General features: G+C 49.0%; 1 protein-coding gene across 1 annotated transcript; it reads right to left on the bottom strand.

Annotated features, from left to right (window-relative positions):
• Positions 1–3,190: 3,190 nt before the first annotated feature.
• Positions 3,191–10,623, bottom strand: LOC127032342 (C-type lectin domain family 2 member D-like). The gene is made up of 5 exons (XM_050919558.1): positions 10,500–10,623; positions 9,742–9,840; positions 5,314–5,492; positions 4,516–4,619; positions 3,191–3,296 (listed from the first exon to the last, which is right to left on the bottom strand). The coding sequence occupies exons 1-5, from the start codon at positions 10,591–10,593 to the stop codon at positions 3,191–3,193; spliced, it is 582 nt and encodes a 193-aa protein (XP_050775515.1). The 5' UTR covers positions 10,594–10,623.
• Positions 10,624–25,704: the final 15,081 nt, after the last annotated feature.

Raw genomic sequence — 25,704 nt, forward strand, 5'->3', positions numbered from 1 at the left:
GCGGCCCTGTCTGTGCCCAATGTAGTTTTAAGGGTCCCTACCTCCCTCTCCTGCCATGCTCTTAAAACCAACTGAGTAACTGAACCTCCTGCTGCCCAGGGGTGGGATGGCAGATACCCCTAGTTGTGAGAAACTAAGAGCTGGGCACCAGTAGGCACCCCAATTACCACTGGGGTTGGGTTCCGGCGAGCAAGGAAAACAGAGACGTCTTGTGCAACCCCATCCTTGCATCGTAGGCTGCACACAGCAGGGAACATGAGGCGGTGCAGGATGGTAGTTCATATATTTTATTTGCTACAGCTTTCATGGGACTATGGAGGTTGATGCTTCCCTAACCCTCTGGATACAACTTTCCGATTCCTTTTTCCCCTCCCCATCACTCAAACACCAACACCAACCCACTTACAAGTAGCAAACACTGAAAAACCATTGCAGGCAGCTTAGCTCCGTGCAAGCAGCAGGAATGGAACAGAAGGGCAGGAGGGCTCTTGTTCTCCTCGCCCCGGTAGAATGCCTGGTGCGGGTTGTACCTGGGGGCACAGGGGTGGAATGAGCAGGGTACGGGTGCTCGTTTGAGCAATTCATAGCAGGCATATGAGGCACCTTTGGGGGAGCCTTGTCCCTACCTGCCATGGGTCAGCTCTCTGAAACCACCTACCCCTGGCAGTGCAAGCACGACCTTCCAGCCCCTGCAGGCCTTGCTTGCTCTGTACAGCTTAGCGATAGGCACCCACCAACCCCCAAAGCCTCTGAACATCCCTGGGAGTGCTCAGCCACTTCCACCTGACTCCCTAGCCCCACAGGCGCATCCACAAACAGTGTGTAAGATCCAATTCAGGCCAACCACTCTATTTAAAACACGCACTCAGATATAAATCTACTGTGACAGGTTCGGTCACAGAGACCCCCTGGGACTGTCACCTGATCTGCTGAGACTAGTCCTGAGCCAGTTTTCTTTGCCAGCTTGGGCTTCAGAACCCTGCCTTGTTGAGCCAGAGATGCTAGCCTGCTGCAACAGACCCAGGTCTGGACCAGGCCCCCAAAGCTGCAGCCCAAACTGAAACAGCTCAGTATGTACTTCTGTCTCCAGCCACCAGTTCCCAATGGGATCCAAACCTCAAATAAATCCATTTTACTCTGTATAAAGCTTATACAGGGTAAACTCAAAATTGGTCACTCTCTATAACACTGATAGAGAGAGACGTGCAGCTGTTTGCTCCCCCAGGTATTAATCACTTACTCTGGGTTAATTAATCACAAAAGTGCTTTTACTGAGTATAAAAAAGTAGGATTTAGGTGGTTCCAAGCAATAACCGACAGAACAAAGTAAGTTAACAAGCAAAATAAAACAAAAACATGCACGTCTAAGCCTAATACATTGAGAACCTGAATACAGGTAAATCTCACCTTCAGAGATGTTCCAATAAGCTTCTTTAACTGATGAGATACCTTACTAGTCTGGGCCCAAACATTTCCCCCTGGTACAGACCTTGTTAGTTGCTGCTCAAGTGGTAACTCGGGATTCCTCAGGACTGGCAGCCTCCTTTGTTCTGTTCCACCCCTTTTATAGCTTGGCACAAGGCAAGAGTCCTTCGTCTCTCTGGGTCCTCACCCCTCCTTCCAAATGGAAAAGCACCAGGTTTAAGTGTGGATTCCAGTACCAGGTGACATGGTCACATGTCCTGTGAGCCCCCCTCCATTCTTTCAGGACTGGCCCGCATGTATGCAGTGGAGGCTTGCAGGTAAACAGGGCCGTCTACAGTCAGTTGTCCTAGTTGATGGGAGCCATCAAGATTCCAAGCCACCATTAATGGCCCACACTTGCATAATTACAACAGGACTTCAGAGTTTGACTTCATATTTCTAGCTTCAGATACAAGAGTGATACAGTTTACAAATAGGATGACTACACTCAGTAGATTAGAAGCTTTTTAATGATACCTTACAAGGACCTTTCACATAAAACATATTTCAGTTGCATTGTATTCACACTCGTAAACATATTTGCATAAACATATGGAATGCAACATCACATCTATATCTACAGAAAACAAGAATGAGTTTATCATCAAAGAACAGAGATGCAAGTGAGAGTGAAAAAAATACTGGAAAGTAATGATTTTGTTTTCCGTGTAACCATACCACTTTCTAGAGCTGGCGTTCTCACAAAATTTTGGCAGCCTCAGAACGTGACTCTGACCATACGTAACTAACTGTAGGAAAAATAAATAAATTATTTACATGTGCATATTTACGTAGGGGTTTTTTGCAGACTTAATAATAGATGTAAGGTAGAGTTGTGCTTATTCTTTACTGGACCTGAACACAAAACAAGTTATTTGCACATTCTTGTCTTTTTTGTTCTTTTGCTTTTTTGGTAAAAGGTGGATGGCTGTACAACAATTCTGAACTAAATTTAAAAATACATACTTTACATAAAAGAAGTCCAAATAATAATTAAAGAACATATCTGCCAATATAGGTCCAAAATTTCTTTCACAGACAAAAAAAACCAAAAAAAAACCTATACATCCCTCCCAGTAATAATAATGATAATAGTAACAACAAACTCGCTGAGCCACTGCTGTTGTCTTTTCAGCTTGGTTTTTGCATCACTTAAAAGCTTGTGCCTCTGAAATTCACCGTGGTAATTTTGTTCAACTTCCCCTGCATGAGTGCTATACGGACATTGCACTACATTTCAATTTGATTAATTTCTCTTACAAACAGCGCACACTGCAACTTGCTCAGAAACAGAATCAGAAGGCTTCAGAAACACAAGAAACTGCCCTTTCCCCAGTGCTGAAATGTTATTTTTTCTTTCTGTTTTGCTTTCCTTAGAAACGCTGTTCTGGAGTCTAAACTAACAAGGCCTCCCCTTCCGTTACTTCCCCAGTGTGTTTCTGAGAATCCTTCTCATAAGATCTCACCCTCTCAGCTGCAGAGAGAAACTTGACAACGTGTCCCTGAGTTGAAAGGTTCAGAAGCAGAAGGCACATACAAAGAATCCACAGTTTAAACGACACACACTTATTGCTTGAGGGCCCCACTGCCCGATTTTGAGATGTTGGCCAGGCTGATGAACAGGGACATGGTTCATTCAAGTAGGTATGAGTTGTATCAGTGTCATTTCTCGGAGGCTTATTTTGTGCTCCCTTCCAGTGCAGTCCCTTTTCCCATCACATACACCTCAGGTTTGCCTACAGATCCACCGTCTTTCCATGTAGCACCGTGAGCTGCTGACCCCTTTCTCATCATTCAGATACGCGCAGTCATCACCTCCTCTTATCTGAAACCTGCAACACAGAAGCCAGAGAGCTGCAGTCAGGCAGAGCCTGGGTATTTCACACCAGTCACAGCCAGGGGAGCCGTTCTCCACAGTGGAGGCCTGAGTGCGGAGCAGCTACTCTCACAGCCCCTCAAGAGCAGAGCTCAGGACAGTGGGGGCTTTGCAGAACCACTGATTGTTAGTGCCCCTCTATGCTGAGCAGCCCACGGGGGTGCTGGAGAATGGAAAGTCCCCAGCAGGACGGAGAGAATTTGAGAGACTAATTTTCAAAAGGGACCAGTCCTCTAACAAGAGGGGCAGACCCTCATCAGAACCAGATGACTGAGCAGGGAAAGTGGGGGGCACTTGCTCCTTGAAACACTCTGAGCAGAATCAAGATGACACTGAAAGAGGAAATTGCATTCAGGGTTTCCTCTTCCATTGATCTATAAAACTCCTGAGCGTTCCATTGGGAGGAGGGAAAAGAGTGTGTTTGAGAAGTTCCTTTGCGAAAGCAGGAGTTCCTTGTTTGTAACCGTCACATGACTCTCCCAGAGTTACTCTGGAGTGGCAGGTGGAGCTCTTGGGACAGCATGGCCTCTAAGGAGGTTTCGGAGGGTTCAGCACTGGTTCGGGGTCCTACAGCAGCTGGACTGCAGGGTCCCACATCCTAAGGAGGGTACCAGACAGGGAGTCTGTACCCCAGAAGTGTGCCACAGAGGCCTGAACTAGAGACAGTGTCTGGTAGCTATTCGGGCCCAGTGGAGCTGGAAGCAGGGGGGATCCAAAGGTTGGGTCCAATACAGCAGAATGGGGACTGGCCGTTGGGGAGCACTGACCCAGCGCCATAACAGCCTGATTTTTCAAAGTACTGAAGTAACCCGGACCAGAGAAGTGGGGGGTCTCCATCCTCCTCTAGTGGCTGGCCTGTGTAAGAGCTTTATCAGTCAGGAGGGGTTTTCAGTTAAAGAAGTGGATTCTTTAGCTCCAGTGACAGGGATGGTGTGTCTCAGATGAGGGCTGGGGAAGAACAGCGAGTGTCCCAGCTGAAATCCCAGCACACTGCAAGGGCACCTCTGGCTGTGGCTGGCTCCCATTGCTCTCTAATACACGCAGTATGCGAACAGACTAGGGCTGTGTCTGGCTGTTTTACTACCACTGAATGGTGGGTCCAGCTGAACTCAAACAGCTCAGACACCAGAATCCCCAAGCCCAGGGAATTAGTACAGAGGGTGAGACAGACTCACAGGTCGTTGAATTCGGTGCTGTTGGTCCATTTCCAGGGCTGCCCCTGCTCCCTCCAGAGGCTGATCCAGTGCTCATGGATATCCTTATGGCACAGCAGGAACATCTGAAAGAAAGAGGGACAGCATGGATCAACCCCAGCTCTGGTGCTTTCCCCGCCCCCCTCTTCAGGGCTCTGAACTGCAGAGAATCCTAGTCACACACTGAAGGGGCTCAATTTATTTTCAGAAGGAAACTGGATTTCCCTTTCCCTCTTGCAAAGCACAAGATCACCCAGGCTGTATTAACCCTCCCTGCCCCTGTGCTCCCAGTCACCTGTACCCCAAGTTCCCCTGGGCTTGGGGCAGCTGCCGGGTTTGTTCTCACAGAGCAGCTGCCGTTCCCCATAGCAAGGTAGGAGGTGGGAGTGAATCAAGCTGAAGTGGGAGAGGTCAATGTGAGAGGATCCCCCCCCATCCTCAGCTGTCTGCTCCTTTCCCATCCCCAAAGCAGGAGCGCTACCTGTGTTCTCAGGCCCAGTCCAGCAGCCAGCATGCCAGGAGATGCCTGAGCCATCCCTGCCTTAGACAGGGGCTGTCTCCTTATTCGGGGAGGGGGCAGCTGAGAATGGGCAATCCCTGTGGTCACACACAGACAGCAGGGCCCTGGGCCCAGCATTGAGTGGCTGGAAGTCCATTCGCTCTGGCCTCCCAGCACGAGAGGGGTCAGAGCTGCTCCTTGCCTCCCAGGGGCAGAGCCCACATCCTACTGCAGCAGCTGCTGTGCTAAGGACAGTGTATCCCAATTAGAGAGTCGCTCACCAATTCCTGCTCACTGTCAATCCCAGCCAAGGAGGCACCAAAGGAGGAGCAGAGTCTCTGGACATAGGTCCAGTTCCCTTCAGTCTTGGAGAAATAGTAGCATTTCCCTCGGTACCCGATCCAGCCGTCTGTGCATGCAGGGGGGCACAGATCAGCTGATGAAAGCTTAGATGCCAGCACTGAGAATGAGAAAGTAACATGTGAGGTAAGAGCTGCATCTAGAATTGGGCATTTGACTAGTACAAAAATAATCGTTCAATTAACCAGTCAAATGTGTCAAAAACGGTCAAATATTTTAAAATACCAATTTATCAGAACAGTAAACAAGAACAAGAGTTCATTGTCTCCAGGAGGTTTAGCTTTAGATAGATACTTACGCCTAATTTAAAAAATAAATATAAAAAAAAAAGTACTTAACTGACTTATTTTAACTCAGATCAAAAAGCAAAACAATGAAAGGAAGTTCTGAAAAACACGCACACAATCAAAAAGGCAGGTGGACTCCTACCCCCAGGGTTCTTGCTGGAGTATTTGATACTGTGACTGCAGCCAAACAGGCAGTCAATTGACTGACATGCCACGCTTACTGGGATCCCCAGCCTGGGCCTGTCCACTGCAATCAGATGCAGGTTAACAGAGATGTTTGTCACAGTAAATTTGCCTGGCAGGGAGGATTCCAGGGACACTCCTAGCCTGGGAGGGACTAACACAGCTCAGAGCATTTCATCCCAGGCACAAGATCAACTGCTGGATGTTCAACCTAGCAACAAACAGCAGGTGAATAACAGAAGAATGTGCAGTAACTTTCACACAGGGACATGAAAGTCACAAGGTGGCATGAGAAACCGCAGCAACAGGAAGTGACCAGTTACCTTGTCAGCCAGGAATGATGTAACTCAATTCACCAGGGCCGTCCTTAGGCATAGGCAACATAGGCAGCTGCGTAGGGCACCTGAAAATTTGGGGCACCACTGGGTCTTAGTGTCCACCAGCTTATTTTCTTATCCCTGTTCTGACCCTTCCTGCAGGCTCCCACAGATGGCTGCTCTAGCCTGGTGAGTCTTCCTTGGGAGGGAATCTAGTAGTTAAAAGTGAAAAAAGCTCCAGCCTGCCAGACCTATTAGCACAACACTGAAACTGTTAAAGAGACATTCAAGGGGTAATAAAGCCATTTAACAGGCATTTGCCAACCCCAAGGTATATACTGACAGGTTTCAGAGTGGTAGTCCTGTTAGTCTGTATCAGCAAAAACAAGGACGAGTCCTTGCGTCACCTCAAAGACTAACAAATTATTTGGGCATAAGCTTTTGTAGACTAGAACCCATTTCATCAGATGTCCACGAAAGCTTATGCCCAAATAAATTTTTATACTGTCAGTTTATGACTTTATTGACAAAAACAGTTGTGCATCAATGTAATATTTACACAGAACATGTCAGTCTACAGGACCTTAGTTTAAAATTTGCTTTAAAATATTTCATTAGTGAGCTGGTGAAGATTATAAAATCACATTTCTAAAAAATGCTTGCATAGAGTTTTAGATGCACAATCATCTTTAGCCTTAAATGTGTGAATCTTCACACATAGTTTTTTAAATAAATCATTCAAAAGACCTCCCTTATCTAAAATACACATTTTAATTACTATAGTTAAAAAAAAAAGTGCTTCCAAGTCTTCCTGTCCTTTCTGTCCATCCCTTCACCACCTCTCCCCTCACTCCCCACTGAAGAGAGCCCTTAAAGGGACAACAGTCCTTCCCTTCCAGATAGCTGGACAAAGAGTTCCCTTTCTTTACTTCTGACTATCCGACAAACTAGTTTTAAAAGAACTCTCCAGCAAAATCAGAACCTTAGTAAGACAAAATCCTTGTTATACCTAAAATCTTTGGAAACATATTTTTTTAAAGTTGGTGAAATTTCATAACCATGTCTCTTGTTATGGAGATCACACAAAGTAAATTACTGTTCCCTTTTTCTAAAAGCAACGAACATTGTTATGAACACACAAACCTCTCTGATTAATTTAAAAGAATGTCTTTGTTTCAGTGAGTTAAATATGTAGTAATCTGGAATGCTGGCTTAAGATTTGAGTACATTTAAAATATAAATTCAACTTAGAAATACTGATGAAGAAAATGTAAAACAGAGAAGAGCTGCATCATGTATTCCATTATATGTAATGTTGTATTCAGCAGGACAGCTGACTCACCCTTACTATGAAGTTTTTGCAAATAAATCTCTGACAAACTTCAGGGCATATCAAAAAACCTGTGACTGACATTTTTTATTCCCAAATTTTAGTGCTTTTAATTAGGTACTTTCTTCATGTCCATTCTGCATGAGGGAGAGGGCATGGAAGTCTCTGCAGGGAACTGTGACTCTCCGCCACCATGAGGCAGGCCGGGCATCTCATTATCCTTTGCTGTCAAGTCCCTCCTCCCCCTCCCCCACCAGGCTGTGAGCTTGGGCTGCCATCCGGCATAGGGGCACCAGTTTAATAATACTGCCTAGGGCCCCATAAATCCTAAGGACGGCCCTGCAATTCACCTCCTACCTGCAGACTTTTCTTTCCCCAAATACAGCAGCAAGAAAGATACTTGCTGGAAGCCCTCACACAGTGTAACCCTTTCAGTGCCAGGAAAAAACAGCAGTGGGGTCACCCATAATTGACACCCAAGAGATATTTGAAAGGCCTGACTAGTTGAGAGGAGTCCGACTCAAACCCCTCCAGACATTTTTGAGCATATCACCCTTTTTTTGCACCACAGTAACTGGGTAAGTGGTTCTAAAGCCTTCCCATGTGGCTGGCGCTCAGGGAGGAACGGACACTAAGTCTGGAAGAGTCAGGAAATCAGGCCACTATCATCAAAGAAAGAGCATGCACTCATCGCACTCACAAGCCATGTCTTGCCCTGTAGATTTAACTGTGCAGTGCACAGTAGTCCACACCCCTCCCCTACAGAACTGAGCAGAGAAGTCAGTGACTAACAGCTGATGGCACAGGCTGTCTCTACCATCCATCTCCAGGTCAGATGCCACGTGTTCTGCAGAGCTCTCTGCAATTGTAGGAGTGTAACCAACCCTACGCTCACAGGTCCCGCCTTACACTGAGAGCCAGTGCTGCCCACTGCAACAGCCTGCCATTACACAGGGAGCCGGGATTCAGGGCCCATCTGCATCAGAGGAATTTGCACTAGTGACACAGTGACACAGTTCCATCAGGGCAAACACCTCCTGGAGATGCACTAGAGCACAGGGCCAGCGCTTCTGTTTAGGGGACCTAGGGGGTCGCCTAAGGCACCAGGATTGGGGGGGGGGCGGCATTTTGCCACCCTTGGCAGCAATTCGGCGGCAGGGGGTCCTTCCGCGCTCTGGGTCTTCAGCGGCAATTCTGTGGCGGGTCCTTCACTCACTCCGGGACCCGCCGCCGAAGTGCCCCAAACACCGGGAGCGCGGAAGGACTCCCCCACCGCAGAATTGCCGCCAACGACCAGAAGCGCGGAAGGACCCCTGCCACGGGCGCCAAAAACCCTGACGCCGCTCCTGCTGGAGCAGTGTGGCTCACTCTGGTAACTCCTGCAGCAAACTGCACCCAGGCAAGCTCCTTTGTGTACCAGTGCAGTGCGTCTGCTTTGGGTCTGCACCAATTCAACTGCACGGATGTCATGACATCGGCACAGACTATTCCTAATGCAGACAGACCTGGATTCAATCCCCTCTGCCAGCTGCTAAACCCTCCTGGGGCCCACAGCTAAATCCCACCCCACTGACCATCTTACAGCACCCCCCGCCCCAGACTACTGGCAGGTACAGCAGGGTTCATGTTCACAGCAAACACATGTCCTCTGCACTAGCACGTGCTGGCTGTGTAGCCCGGGGGAGTGAATGGTGCTAAGTGACGCTTCATGGCCAAGATCAGTGATTGGTGGGTTTCAACACTGCATTGATGGAGGGGTCTAGACTGAATTCTATGGCTCATTTCAATAACACGGCAGCACCTGCTGCCCAGCCACAGGCATGACCTGAAGATGCAGGAAGGCCAGGCTGGTAACCTCAAAGCAACACAGAGCAGGCAAAGGGCTCATCACCGCTCTGCGCCCTGTCCCATGGGACACCCTGGTAAGTGACTGCTTCATGGCACATGGTAAAAGTGACTTGGACCCAAAGTGCTCAGAGCTGAGCCGGGGGGAGCTAATGTCAGTCACATTGTCGGACACAGAGACTGCCCAGGTGCCGCGGTCTGGGAGGGAGCAGGAGGAGGGTCATGAAAGAACATCCCCCAGGAATCCTCAGTCTCAAGGGCTGAAGCAGATAGGCCGGGAAGAGAGAGTGATGGTGGTAGGTCCCAGGGGAATGGGATTCACAGAGATCGTAGAGGGAGGGGAGAGGAGGGGAGGGGAAGGGAGCAGGGTGGAAGCTGGGAACTCACCTGCCAGAGCAATGATGACGGCGATCAAAGCAGATGATACAACTATCAGTGCAACCACAACTGGACCAGTTTGACTTTTCTTGCAGTTATGACAAGGTTCTGAAACACAAAGACCCATCAGGCCGGCCACAAGGACTCGTCTCGAGCTGCCCTAGAACATGCCCAGTTCTGTCGATTGCTCCTTCTGTCAGACGCTCTGGGAGAGGAGCCCGGAGGCTCAGGCAGGCTGGGGCTGGCAGAACAGTCCCTCCTTCCCCTCAGCCCAGAGCCCTCCCTCGGCACCTCCAGCCAGGCTGTCACACGGCCTGGTGAGTCCAGGGGCACAGAGACAAGGACTCATTTGTTCTGGTTGCAGGACCTCAAGCTGATTCCCCCTCCCCCCTGTGCCCCCTGCCAAGCGCTGGCTGGGTCCACACTGCTGAGTACACCTGTCCCCTCACACTGGGGTCTCGCACTGGCCATACACAGCAGAAGGGGGGAGAACAAACCAGGCAGAGATAGGCCAGGGCTGTCACAGGGGGTCTGACACATCCAGCCCAAAAGGCCCCTGCACAGACCCATGGCCACCTCTGTGTGCGTCAGACAGCAGCTGTGAGCCAGGGATCGGTGCCCTGAGAGCCACTGGGGGAGATCCAGTCCCTGCTGCCCACGGACAGGAGGTTGCTGGGCACTGGCTGCTGCCACTGAGAACATGGCCCCATGTGGGGCAGCCTCAGGGTCACTCTCCAGCCTGGTCCCAGGCAGCAACACCCCATTACCTGGCTCCACGCCAGCCTCCAGGTTTCCCTTGCCATCAACATGCAACTCCTGCAGCGGCACTTCGCTCTCAGCAGCCCCAGTTGCTGGCCCCATTGTCTCTCAGCGACACTCAGGCTAGAGATGCTGTTAAAGGCGCTGGGCTGAGGTTGGCTCCTCTGTCTGACTGGGTCTGATCCAGCAGCAGCGAAGTCGAGCCGGGGCAGAGGTCCTGGCCCTGGTCTCCTCCCTGTTCCAGACTCTGCAGCTGATCAGAAAGCCAAGACGGACCAAGCAGGACAGGTCAGGGGTAGGGGGGTGATTTGTGGTTTCTCATACCCTGCCCAGCAGCCCAACATTCTGCCAGAGCTGATGCCACAATGATTACATAAGATAAGAACAGCCAGACTGGGTCAGACCAAAGGTCCAGCTAGCCCAACATCCCATCTTCCAACAGTGGCCAGTGCCAGGTGCCCCAGAGGGAATGAACAGAACAGGGAATCATCAAGTGATCCATCCCCCGTCGCCCATTCCCAGCTTCTGGCAAACAGAGACTGGGGACACCATCCCTGCCCAACCTGGCTAATAGCCATTGATGGACCTGTACTCCATGAATTTATCTAGTTCCTTTTTTAAACCCTGTTATAGTCTTGGCCTTCACAACATCCTCTGGCAAGGAGTTCCACAGGTTGACTGGGCGTAGTATGAAGAAATACTTTTGTTTGTTTTAAACCTGCTGCCTATTAATTTCATTGGGTGACCCCTGGTTCTTATGTTATGAGGAGGAGCAAACAACATTTCCTTATTTACTTTCTCCACATCAATCATGATTTTTATAGACCTCTATCATATCCCCCACTAGTTGTCTCTTCTCCAAGCTGAAGAGTCACAATCTTATTAATCTCTCTTCATAGGGAAGCCCTTCCATACCCCTAATCATTTTTGTTGCCCTTCTTTGAATTATTTAGAATTCCAGTAGATCTTTTTGAGATAGGGTGACTGCATCTGTACACAGAATTCAAGATGTGGGTGTGCCATGGATTTATATAGGAGCAAGAGGATATTTTCTGTCTTATCATCTATCCCTTTCTTAACGAATCCCAACATTCTGTTCCCTCCCCAGGGACGGCCTGCTGCAGGGGTTAGGGTCGTCCCTGGGGAGCCCCCGGGCAACTCCCTCCACCCCATCTCTTACCTCCCCCTCTGCTCTGCCCCCATTCCACCTCTTCCCCCAGCGACCCCACACTCACCGGCAGCAGCGCCGAGCGGAGCCACCCGGCCCCAGCCCGCTCCACTTCGCCAGGCACAGCGCTTCTCAGCGCCCCCCCTCCAGAAGCAGGGGGACAAGGCACATGGCGCGCTGGTGCCTGGAGCCGCCCCTGGCTGTTGGGACGCAGCTCAGAGGGGCATTAGGACGCTTCTGCCCATCAGTTCGAAGGCAAAGAAACAGGGTCTGCCCTGCGCAGCCAGGGAACAACGGGGACGGGTTTTCTCAGTACAGAGAAACATCATTTTCCCTCCCACCCCCAAACCATCCGCTCCCGTGATCTGCTCCCTGGGCAGCGGAGTTCTTGTCTTGCCTGCAGTTTAACCGCTTATTTTGTCACCACCCCCATAGACCTTCTCCCCCACCCGATCAGCGCACAGACCCCTCCCCACTACCCCCCGCCCGACCCCCTCCCCGCCCGATCAGCGCACTCCCCCCTCCCCACTACCCCCGCCCGATCAGCGCACAGACCCCTCCCCAATAGACTCCGGTTCCGCAGTGTGATCGATGCACCCCCCTCCCAGCTCCCTGCTCGCCCCCGTCCCCGTTCTGTGCACAACGCCGGCCCCTCCTCACCTGCTGGCGGAGACCCGCAGCCCCCGATCGCTCCGTCAGGACTCAGCGGTGGATAGAGGTTGGGGCAGCCAGGGGACAGGGAGCAGAGGTGGGGTCCTGGGGTGGTGGTTGGGGGGATCTCTGGGGGATGGTGAAGGGACAAGGGGCAGGATGGGTCGGGGATTCTGAGGGTGGCAGGCAGTCAGGGGCAGGAAGTGGGTGGGGGTTGGATAGGGGGCAGGGCCAGGCGGTTTGGGAGGCACAGCCTTCCCTACCCTGAAGCTCAGTCAGCAGTTTGAGGCTTGCAGAAGAGCCAAGCTGTCAGCTTTTCCATTACAGCTACCGTCTCTTTCACTTCCCAAATGCCAAATTATAGTCTGTATTTATTTTCAGTGCCATAGGGAGAGTCATATCAGGGGAGGGTAGCTTCCCTTAAAATTAGCCACTGAGGGAGGGATCACATGAGAAGAGCAATAGCCTCCCCCACACTACCAAGGGAGACCCCCCCTCCCCTCCATTCCCTGAGGCTTCAGAGGGGTTAATTCAGTGGTTCTCAAACTTTTGTCGTGGTGACCTCTTTCACATAGCAAACCTCTGAATGCAACCCCCCCTTATAAATTGAAAACACATTTTTATATAGTTAACACTATTATAAATGCTGGAGGCAAAGCGGGGTTTGAGGTGGAGGCTGACAGCTCACAACCACCAGTAATAACCTCATGACCCCTGAGAGGTCCTGACCTCCAGTTTGAGACCCCCTGGGTTAATTTAATTTTAGCACCCAGTCTCCATTCACATGCATGTGCTATTTTGAGCATTTCAGTTTTGACAACATAGGCTCATCCCAGATTCTGGACCAAGCTCAAATGCTCAGTTCGTGGAGTAGGTACATAAGGATACTAAAGACAAAGCCACAGGAACCGTCTCCAGTTTGTGAGGGACCTCATGGAGCCAGTCTCTAGGAAACTGATAAATGCATGGAGGTTAAGTCCATTAATGGCTGTTAGCCAGGATGGGTAAGGAATGGTGTCCCTAGCCTCAGTTTGTCAGGGAGTGGAGATGGATGGCAGGAGAGCATTACCTGTCAGGTTCACTCCCTCTGGGGCACTTGGAATTGGCCATTGTCGGCAGACAGGATACTGGGCTGGATGGACCTTTAGTTTGACCCAGTATGGCTGTTCTTATGTTCTACCCTAAATGAACCCAAAGTTAAGGAGACAGATATGAGTCAAGGAAGCCAGCAGAGTATCAGAAACCTGGAAAAATCTCTGACTGGATGGGCCCAGGTGTTTGGTTACAAGCTGAGGTGGTTCAAAAGTTTTGGATTTTTTTTTAAGCAGAATTTTTTTTTATTGTTTCTTTAAACAATCAAATACAGCAAGCAGCAAATATTTGGCACACTCTTCTGAAACCTCAAACCATGTTCAGGTTTTGGCAGACTAATTTCAGCTTTTCAATTAAAAAAACCACAACAAAGTTTGAAGGAAAGCAGACATTGTCTGTGATTTTTTTCTGCTTTTTAAAAACCCCTAGTTTTCGATCCAGAAATAGTTTTGATGGAAAATATTTGTCCAACCCTTTTAATGAGCTTTAGCGCCTTTCAGCAGTAGCTGATGCTGAGAATCAGTGATAAAGAAAGAAGTTTCTCAAAACTAGGTTTGTGCCGAGATGCGGAAGGTTTATTTTTCCCAGGGGCGCCTGTGGGGGGAGAGGAGGGAGCAAGTGGGGCAATTTACCCTGTGCCCTGCAAGGGCCCCCAGGAGAATATATATTGCAATTTTTTCATAGAAGGGGCCCCCAAAATGTATTTGCCCCAGGCCCCCTGAATTCTCTGGGCGGCCCTGCGTGAGGGCGAGGACATGGGTGGGTGAACATGAGTGGGTACAGATATTCTCTGACACAGTTTAGAGGCGGAATGATGGGTTGTTCTCCAGCTGGTCCAGGTGCAGTTTTTCCTCAGGGGAGAAGTCAGGTTAGATTCACAGGGTGTTGGGAAGATACATTCATCCAAAGATTGTGAGATGCTCCCATACAACAGTGATGAGGTGTGGGGGGCACATAAGTGCCATAGAGCGATGTACAGCCTTGTCTTCACAATCCCCACCCTACCTGGCCTCTCTCATTCACTGTTGATGTTGACTCACCTCCAATCAGCCAACTATGTCAGCCTCCATTTCCCACCAAGCCCTTTCGTGCTTTCTGCCACGCAGCCCCTGACACCTGGGAGGAGCTCCCCATCAAAGCCGTCGCATTGGCCTCTTCCAAATCACCCTCAAAAACTCTCCTGGGTCGGGAAACCTGAAACCAACTTGACACTGGTTTGGCTACTGGTGTGTTGAGACCACAGCTTCTGTAGAAATCCATGGTGCACCCCCGCCTTGAATACTGCGTGCAGTGGTCACCCCATCTCAAAAAAGATAGCGGGGAATTGGAAAAGGTTCAGAAAAGAGCAACAAAAATGATTGAGTCTGGAGTGGCTTCCCTCTGAGGAGAGATTAATAAGACTTTTCAGCTTGGAAAAGAGACAACTAAGGGGGTGGAGTTATGATAGAAGTGTATAAAATCATGATGCATGTGGAGAAAGTAGATAAGGACGTGTTATTTACTCCTTCTTGTAACACAAAAACTAAGGGTCATCAAATGAAATTAAGAGGCAGCAGGTATAAACAGAGAAAAGTATTTCTTCCCACAACACACAGTCAACTTGTGAAACTCCTTGCCAGAGGATGATGTGAAGGCCAAGACACTAATAGGGTTCAAAAAAGAAATAGATAAATTCATGGGGGACAGGTCCCTCAATGGCGATTAGCCAGGATGGGCAGGGATGGTGTCCCTAGCCTCTGTTTGCCAGAAGCTGGGAATGAGCGAGAGGAGGTGGATCACTTGATTTCCTGTTCTGATCATTCCCTCTGGGACACGTGGCACTGGACCCTGTCGGAAGACAGGTCACTGGGCTAGATGGACCTTTAGTTCTCATCATGCTGATGAATACAACTTTGTTGTTTCCCTGTGCGTCCCCACCCCCCATATGTTTTCTCTTGTTTTATTCTCAAATTTCAATCCCTTGCGGCAGGGACCATCCCTTTGTTCAGTGTTTGTACAGGGCTGGGTCCTGGTTCATGACAGATGATAATAATACAAGGATAGATAGATATAGGGATGGCTACCTAGACAGTTAGGCTGGTATCTATTTAACACTCGTTTCTTGTACAAGTCTCAGGGTTAATAGTTTTTTCTTGGATTGCCTCTAAGATGTTATGGCAGCATGTTTAGAGGATGGGCACTTTCAAGTTCTAAGATCGGGTTTTTTGCTAGCTACTTTTTCTCACATCAAAAACACCCAGCACACAGTTAGCTTTAAAATACAATTTATTTATACACATTAAGTATTCACAGGTATTAAACAGCATTCAAGAGTATATGCAAAGGAGGAAACACTTGAAAGAAAAATAGAAAAGGATATACGTCTATTGTAGACAGTAGTGGTATCCGTGTCGGTCCCAGGATATTAGAGAGATGAGGTGGGTGAGGTGATCGATCACTTTTATAGGACCTGAAGAAGAGCTCTGTGTGGCTCGAAAGCTCGTCTCCCTCGTTCCAACAGAAGTTGGGCCGATAAGAGATTCCCTCACCCACCTTGTGTCTCTGTTGTAACACACACTTTATCCATTTCCGACACTAAGGAGGTGCTTTACTTCGCCCTTCTTTCCAAATCCTCACAGATTATTTGTTGTTCCATCACATTTACATGGGCAGTCGCCAGATACACATTATGACCCCGATTGAGCAAACACCTAAGCAAGGGCTTAGCCTGTCTACTGAGGGCACATCTACACTTAAAAACGCTGCAGCAATTCAGCTACACAAATGCAGCCACGTCATTACAGCACTTCAATGAAGACGCTCTGGGATAGCTCTCTCCTGTTGGTGTAGTTATTTCGCCTCCCCAAAAGGCAGTAGCTATGTCACCGGCCAGCAGGGGAGCTCTCCCTCTGACAATAGCCCTGTCTACATGGGGGTTTAGATCTGCATCACTCAGGGAGTGGATTTTTCACACCCCTGAGTTACACCGATATAGAGCCATAGTGTAAACCCAACCTCAGAGTCGTCCCATTGAAATGGAATTATTCACAGCAGTAATTGAAGTTAAACATATGCATAAGTGTTTCAGGGCCAAGATTAAGGCCAAGGCTCCTGAGAGGCGCAGATGCAAGAAGAGAAGACCTGTGCGAAAACTGGACACCGCTTGGCACCTGGTCCAAACGATGCAGCATGAAAAATAAACTCAGCTTTTTATACAGTAACTGAGCTGGTGAAAAATGGCTCTACACTGACAATGCAACTTCTAATTAAAACTGCCACTTTTGATTATATTGTTCATATTTTGAAAAATGTCCCTTTTCAAAAAAAATATTTTGGATTTCTCTGCCCACTTGAGAGAGAACGTGCAGTTTTCTCCACCAAAACTAAACAGAAATGTGATAATTAAAAACATTTACAAATAAGTTTGAAGAATATTGGAGGAGGTAGGGGGGATGGAAGTAGTTCTAAATATTAATCAATATGTCTATGTACATGAATGATAAATATATGTGCTACTGAACCATTTCCAAACAATGGCTCTCCTAAGCACTGAGGTCACATTGCGTAGAGAAACTCCCAGGCCCACAGGGTTGACATTCTCAAAGGCACAAACCAGGTGGGAATGTAACATACAACACGGCGTTACTGGCACAGGTTGGTTAGTTGCATGTGTTGCTATGGCTGGCAAATTGCTCTTTTTTGAGGTGGGGGGGGAGTTATCTCTGAAAGGAGTTCTTCATCCATCCTCTCCCACTCTCATCCAGGGGGGCCAGGCAGGGGCGGCTTTAGCCATTTCGCCACCCCAAGCACGGCGGCACGCCGCGGGGGGGCGCTCTGCCGGTCGCCAGTCCCGCTGTTCCAGTGGACCTCCCGCAGGCTTGCCTGCGGATGCTCCATCGAACCCGCGGGACCAGCGGACCCTCCGGAGGGACGCCTGTGGGAGGTTCACCAGAGCTGCCTGTCGCCCTCCTGGCGACCAGCAGAACGCCCCCCACAGCATGCGCTTGGCATGCTGGGGGCTGGAGCTGCCCCTGGGGCCAGAGCCCACCACTTTTACTGGCCCTAAGTGTGAGCAACTGGATGAGGGGGGAGAGGAGCGAGCAGGAGGGTGGGGTCTTGGAGGCAAGGGGTGGTGTAAGGGTGGGGCGGTATAAGAGGGCAGGGAATGGGGCAGTGTAAGGGGTCAGGGCCTCGAGGAGAAGGGGTGGCCCAGGGTAGGGCCACAGTTCACGGGGCAGCAGCACCCCCTACACACACTTTTAGGAAGCTTTTGCCCATCCTGCCATCATCCCAAATAAATTTGTTACAGTAAGAAAATTTGAATGACAAGTATCAGAGGGGTAGCCGTGTTAGTCTGGATCTGTAAAAGCAGCAAAGAATCCTGTGGCACCTTATAGACCGACAGACGTTTTGGAGCATGAGCTTTCGTGGGTGAATACCCACTTTGTCGGATGCATCCGTCGAAGTGGGTATTCACCCATGAAAGCTCATGCTCCAAAACTGTTAGTCTATAAGGTGCCACAGGACTCTTTGCTGCTTGAATGACAAGGAGTCTCAGAGACCCACCATATAACCGCTAAAATCCTCACTCACCCCTAGAGCTGGGCAAACAACAGAAGGTTCTGGTCACTGGCAATTCCAAAAAAATAAAAATAAAATAAACAGAAAAAAATTGGCTTCAGGTTATAGACTCATAGACTTTAAGGTCAGAAGGGACCATTATGATCATCTAGTCTGACATCCTGCACAATGCAGAACACAGAATCTCACTCATCCACTTCAATAACAAACCCCTAACCTATGTCTGAGTTATTGAAGTCCTCAAATCGTGGTTTAAAGACCTCAAGGTGTAGAGAATCTTCCAGCAAGTGACCCATTGAACAAAAGTAAATTTTTTCCAAATTTTGATGAACCAAAAAGCTTTAAAAAAAAAAAAGACATGGGAACATTGAGGGATGTAACTTTGAATTTTTTAAATAAAATTGAAGGCATTTTTAAACAAAAAAAATGTGTCAAACTGAAAAATCAAAACGGTTTGTTTGGAAAGTGTCTAAACGAAATGCTTCGACGTTTTAAGAACTGGGGTCAGAGTCTGGACATGAAGAATTCAGCAGAACAAATATGAATTTGCAAAATGTTTCCATGTTGCTGAATCTGCATTTTTCACCTAAAATAGGTTTAGATGAAAAGTTTCACCCAGTCCAGTCCCCATTATTGATGGGCATTGTAAGGAGGGATCGTCTCTTCTAGCTGGTTCCCCAGCTCAAGTCTGTCTCCATCTAATGGGTTCCTCCCACCCACTCCAGTATAGGGTTGCCAATTTTAATTGGAGATATTCCTGAAGATTTGATCACAACATAATCTTTAATTAAAAATTAATATTTAATTCCTGCAGACTCCTGGTCAATCCTGGAAGATTGACAACGCTAATCCAGTTCCCTGGGCTTGGCCCGTGTCTCCACCTAATGGATCCCTTTCTCTGGTTTCCTGGGTGAAGCTCTGTTCTCCATTAGCAGGTCTCCCTCACCATTCTCCAGGGCTGGGTCTTGATTCCTGTTTCTGGTTCCCTGGTCCCTGTCCCTGTCACACACTGCGGTGAGCTTATGTTCCTGTGAAACCTGCGGACTTCCAGGCTCCTGGGACAGATGAGTCAGCTGTTTGCTGAAGATGAGTCCCAGGTAGGCAGACACTTTTCCTCTAGCTTTCTGAAACTATTTGTAGATTAGCAGCACTCCCACTAACACCAGCGCTTCGAGCACCAGAACAATCATGAGAAGAAGATTCGAGGACGCTGGCTCTGAAACAAAAGAGAGAAAGGCCCCATTACTAAAGGACTCATTTAAATCATCCCACTGCTGCCATGAGGATCCCAGAAGATTATGATATTCCTGGGATACAGTAAGACCTGAGTTTAGCCGTGCACACATGGGCACCACTCAGAGCAGCAGGAATGAGATCTCCAGGCTCATTATCCCCATCGGCCAATCTGACGGAGGGAAAAAGGTGAGCCTGGCAAAGCAGCCCGTTACAGAGTCTGGGAACCGGGAATTTTAAGATGCTCCAGGATGGGGTCCCTCAGATCTTAAGGTTAGAGGCAGTGGTTACGATCATCGACTCCAGCCTCTCCTGAAGCGTGGGAAAGGGCTAGCCATGGTGGCCTAGAGAGACACACCCACTTTGTGCTACCTTGGAATTTCTAAGCTGCCCCTTTAGGGCAGTTGGCCTGGGGCCCAGGATCCAACTCCTTGTGCAGTGATGGGTGGGTGAGTGGAGAGCTCTGGGCCCCAGTCCAGCCTTACCCTGATCCTAGTGTCTGTCATTTACACTAGTACCTGTAGGTCTGTTGGTATTTCATGCTCACTTTGCATCAGTGTAAAAGTGACACAAACAAAGTGCAAGGCAACAGAGAGTCCAGCCCTCACACCTATTGCTTTAACTGGAAGTTTCAATTGCAACCAAAACTCTGGAGAAATTTAAAAAACAGAATCACAGGAGCTCTGGTAATCATCAAGTGATCCATCCCCTGTCACCCATTCCCAGCTTCTGGCAAACAGAGGCTAGGGACACCATTCCTGTCCATCCTAGCTAACAGCAGTTAACAGACACATCCTCCATGGACTTATCTAGTTCTTTTTTGAACCCTGTTATAGTCTTGGCCTTCACAATATCCTCTGGCAAGGAGTTCCACAGGTTGACTGGGTGTTGTGTGAAGAAATACTTCCTTTTGTTTGTTTTAAACCTGCTGCCTATTAATTTCATTGGGTGACCCTTGGATCTTCATAGAAGATTAGGGTTGGAAGGGACCTCAGAATGTCATCTAGTCCAACCCCCTACTCAGAGCAGGGCCAATGTCCAGACAGATTTCTACCCTAGTTCCCTAAATGGCCCCCTCAAGGGTTGAACTCACAACCCTGGGTTTAGCAGGCCAATGCTCAAACCACTGAGCTATCCCTCCTCCCTCAATTTTGTGTTATGAGAAGGAGTAAACAACACGTCCTTATCTACTTTCTCCACATCAGTCATGATTTTATAGACCTCTATCTTATCCCCCCCTTAGTCGTCTCTTTTCCAAGCTGAAAAGTCCCAGTCTTACTAGTCTCCCCCCATACGGAATCTGTTCCATGTCCCTAATCATTTTTGCTGCCCTTTTCTGAACCTTTTCCAATTCCAATATATCTCCTTTGAGATGAGGCAACTGGATCTGCGTGCGGTATTCAGGATGTGGATTTCTATAGAGACACTATGATATTTTCTGTCCATTATCTATCCCTTTCTGAATGATTCCCAGCACTGTTTGGTTTTTGACTGCTGCTGTGCATTGAGTGGATGTTTTCAGAGAATCCGAGATCTCTTAAGATCTCTTCCTTGGAGTCATTGTGATGCTAGGGGAAGTCCTAGAGGCCGGGAGGGGAAATTCCACACATGCTGCAGTCAGGGCCGAGGAGCTGAAGGCAGGCTATGACCTCGTCAGTGGAATGAGTCATTGCATACAAGCACAGCATTGAGGGATGGAGATGGAAGCAACCATAAGCTCTTAGGGGATTCAAAGGGAGTTTGGGGTCAGGAGTGACACCCTGGTCAGACACTGGGCCTGATCCTTGTGCATGCTGAGCTCTCAGTGATGTCAGGGTGTGCGTGAGAGCTGGGACCCATGGAGGCAGCGTGGCGCAGAGCGCTGGACTGGGTGTCCCATTGCTGTAGGGAGGGTCTATACTGAAGGGCTACAGCAGCTGTAGTGTTTTAAGTGCAGATGCAGCCTGAGCCATAAAGCAGGTTCTTCCCACCTCCTCCCTTTGCAGAAAACACCCCGTCAGTTTAAACAGCTACAGAATCCTCAATAAAAGCGACTTCTTCTCCAGGCCGTCTCCAAGCCTCTCTCCTTGCAATCTGAAGAAAGCTTAATGGTTGACAAATGGTTTTCCGATGCTGCTGCTTACTTCTGTCTAGCGCCTGTTTCTTTTTAACGGTGCACCAGCCTGTCGTGGAATCACCTTGCTAAACTGGTTATAAATTCCAGAAACCCGTTAAGTATAATACTTAGATTAATTGGGCTGTTAAGTAATTTGACAGTGCCTAAGCAACTCCCTCACCCAACCCAGACAAAGAGGAGTTGCCTCTCTGAGATTATTAAGAAGAATGGACTGGGACTTTTTAAATGATGGGAGTACTGAATGGGGCTCTCCCAGCTGAGTGCTCTAGCCACAGGGCTAGGTTAGGACAGCTCCTCTGCCATACTGCATGGATTGAACTCACAACTGTGGGTTTAGCAGGCCCGTGCTCAAAGCAGTGAACTATCCCTCCCCACCATGTTGCATAGAGCAAGGCAGGTACCTAACTTATTCCTGCAAGGTATGACTTGAGCAGCATTGAAATCACCTGGCTGCAAGAGAGGGGTTTCCCTGGATTACAAGCCACAACAGGCAGGGAACATGGAGGGGGTGGGGCTTGGGACACACCCCTCTCATCAACATCTTCCATTGGCTTCCCCCAGAGCATGCTGGCTTTTGGAGATCGCAGTTTTCTGCCCTGAATCCATTGCCCTAATTCCCCATCAAGAACAGCATCCCCGACACCATCTCAGCAAACCTGGCGGTTGAACGTTGCAACTTGTCCTCCCCCACAACTATTTCAGATTTGGCGTCAATTTCTACCTGCAAGTCAGCAGGACTCCTACGGGTACCCGTGTGGTCCCTCAGTACGCCAATATTTTTATGGCTGACTTAGGACAAATGCTTCCTCAGCTCTCATCCCCTTACACCCCTACTCTACTTGCGCTACACTGATGACATCTTCATCTTCTCGACCCATGGGAAAGAGGCCCTTGAGGAATTCCACCAAGATCTCAACTATTTCCACCCCACCATCAACCTCAGCCTGGACCAGTCCACACAAGAGGTCCATTTCCTAGACACTGTAGTGCAAATAAGCCATGGTCACATAAACACCACCCTATACCAGAAACCTACTGACCGCTATACCTACCTACAGGCCTCCAGCTTCCATCCAGACCACACCACACGATCCATTATCTACAGCTGAGCTCTAAGATACACCCGCATTTGTTCCAATCAGACAGAGACAAACACCTACAGAATCTCTATCAAGCAGTCTTAAAACTACAATACCCACTTGGTGAAGTGAAGAAACACATTGACACAGCCAGAAGAGTACCCAGAAGCCACCTACTACAAGACGGGCCCAACACAGAAAATAACAGAACACCACTAGTCATTTCCTTCAGCCCCCAACTAAAACCTCTCCAGCACATCATCAACAATTTGCAACCTATCCTGAAGGACGATCCCTCACTCTCACAGACCTTAGGAGACAGGCCAGTCCTCGCTTACAGACAGTCCCCCCGACCTGCAGTAAATACTCACCAGCAACTACACACCACACAACAAAAACACCAACCCAGGAACTAAACCCTTCAAAAAACCCTGGTGCCAACTCTGTCTACATATCTATGCAAAGGACACCATCATAGGACCTAAACACATCAGCCACGCTATCAGGGGCTCATTCACCTGCACATCTACCAATGTGAGATATGCCATCATGTGCCAGCAATGCCCCTCTGCCATGTACATTGGTCAAACCGGACAGTCTCTATGCAAAAGAATAAATGGACACAAATCTGACATCAGGAATCATAACATTCAAAAACCAGTAGGAGAACACTTCAATCTCCCTGGTCACTCAATAACAGACCTAAAAGTGGCAATTCTTCAGCAACAAACCTTCAAAAACAAACTCCAATGTGAAGCTGCAAAACTCGAATTAATTTGCAAACTGGACACCATTAGATTAGGCCTGAATAGAGACTGGGAGTGGTTGGGTCATTACAAAACCTAAACTTAATTTCGCCAATACTGATTTCCCCCTACTGTTACTCACATCTTCTTGTCAACTGTCTGTAATGGGCCACTCTCTTACCACTTCAAAAGTTATTTTTCCTCCCTCGGTATCCTGCTGTTAATTCATTTATCTCGTTAGACTGACCTCAACCTTGGTAAAGCAACCCCCATCCTTCCATGTATTTATACCTGCTCCTGTATTTTTCACTCCATGCATCTGATGAAGTGGGTTCGAACCCACAAAAGCTTATGCCCAAATAAATTTGTTAGTCTCTAAGGTGCCACAAGGACTCCTCCTTATTATTGACACTCTGCACTCGCATTGGGAGGCCCCAAACATGGCTCCTCGATTGGCCAAGGGCTTGTCCTTGGGCGTAGCCAACTCTGCTATGCCAGCTCCCACTGGTCCATTTTTGGCCAATTGTGGCACAAGCCATCAGGCCATCTGAGAAGATCTGGAGCAACTGCATGATTCCCTCAAGCTCACATTTACATAAGTGGGAGCTGGGACATGTGTGTGGCTGGGATGAGAGACGCTATTGGTGCAGGAAATCTCCCATCACAAGCTACTTACCTTCCCCTTCGGTCTCACTGCGAGGTTCCTCCTCAGCACCGGACGTCCCAGACACAGTAGGTGGGATTGAGCTGGGCTCTGGAATGGGACAATAAAGAGGAAAGTGTTGGTGAGGACTCCGTATATCACAGGCCTGATTCTCCTCTTCTTGCCTGCACTGCGGAAGGGTGGTCTAAGGGGAAAAGTGCTGATCTAGGAACCAGGAGTGCCAGGTTCACTTCCAGCTTTTGCCACAGAGCCCTTTGATTATCTAGGGCCAGATACTCAAAGGTATTTGCATTCCTGAAGATGCAGGTAGGCCACTAATGGGATTTTCAAAAGTGACTAACTCCCATCTTCAATGAGAGCTAGGCAGCTGTGTGCTTTTGAAAATCCCCCTACACTCCTATTTACAGCTTGAGGTGCCTAAATACCTTTGACAATCTGGCCCTTAGGCCCAGATCCTCCAAGGTGTTGAGGCATCTGATTCCCATTGATCTTTGAAGATCTGGGCCTCAGATACTAGCGTGACAGTGGCCAGAGATAAAAGAGATCACAGCCTGCCACGTATTTCCTGGGGGTTTCAATGCTGACACTTCAAGAATGTTTGTTCCTCATCCTGCAGTCGATGCACCCAGCAGTATGTTAATGAGTAGTCTGAGGAACAGAAAAAATGAGTCACCCTGTGGCCTATAGGACACATGCTGCTCTCCCTGTGAGCCCTTGGGGTGCTTTAAACCTTGCCTACACTGCAGAAACTTTGCAAACATGGGCAGCAGGTATCATAGGCAGGGGGAGGGTGTAACTCCCCAAACAGCCTATTTGGCGCCGCCCATGCTCTGCCACCAGGCCAGGCCCCCCTCCTGCTGTTCCCAGCACTCTGCCATGGCTGGCCGGGACTGTTTGGCCTGCCTCCCACTGGGACTCCGGGCGGCAAGCCCCCAGCACCTGCCACCCTGAGCTCCACGCCTGGGGACGCGGCAACCGTGCTGCTGGGAGCGCTGGGCCTGGGGCCTTGCCCCCACAGCTGCCCAGCACTGGGGCCAAGGGCCACAGTGGGGGTGCTTTGGGCTCCTGCAGGGGCAAAAAGGGGCCAGGGACTAGCCTCCCCTGGCGGCCAGGTCACTAGCTGGCCATGTTTGCAAAAAATGTTTATTGTCATTAGAATCAGTGGGCCTAGTGTAGTCAAGGCCCCTGCTCTGGCACAACAGGATTTACACCTTCCTGGTTCTCGGGCCAGTCCCATCATTAGTTATAGCAGCCTGGGGGCTGCTCTAATCTGTGCCAGCTGGCAGGGGGCCATCAATCCACTGAGAATAGCCAGAGTGCATCGTTCCTCTCTTCACACATTCCCCTTGGGCTGGGGGCTGCAGAGGAGATGGCTCTCCCAGCTCAATGTCTGCTGGGGTCTTCCATATTCTGGGAGTTTAATCATAGAAATGTAGAACTGGAAGGGACCTCAAAAGGTCATTGAGTCTAGTCCTCTACCTTCACAGCAGGACCAAGTACAGTCCCTGACAGATTATTTTGCCCCAGATCCCTAAGTGGCCCCCTTGAGGATTGAACTCATAACTTTGGGTTTAGCAGGCCAATGCTCAAACCACCAAGCTAGCCCTGTTTCCACAGGCTTTATGCTGCCTGAGAAGTGCAATGGGAGCAGAGTATCAGAGGGGTAGCCATGTTAGTCTGGATCTATAAAAGCAGCAAAGACTCCTGTGGCACCTTATAGACTAACAGACGTATTGGAGCATGAGCTTTCGTGGGTGAATCCCCACTTCGTGGGATGCATGGGAGCAGAGTTTTTTCTGGGATCACCGAGTGTAGAACTTACCTACCACGATGAGGTTTACAATACCCACACACTTCTTGTACATTTCACCTTGAATCCTGTAAACACCTTCAGCCCCTTTGCT

Source organism: Gopherus flavomarginatus, chromosome 12 (genome assembly GCF_025201925.1).
Source record: "Gopherus flavomarginatus isolate rGopFla2 chromosome 12, rGopFla2.mat.asm, whole genome shotgun sequence".
In the NCBI taxonomy this organism is placed as follows: Eukaryota; Metazoa; Chordata; order Testudines; family Testudinidae; genus Gopherus; species Gopherus flavomarginatus.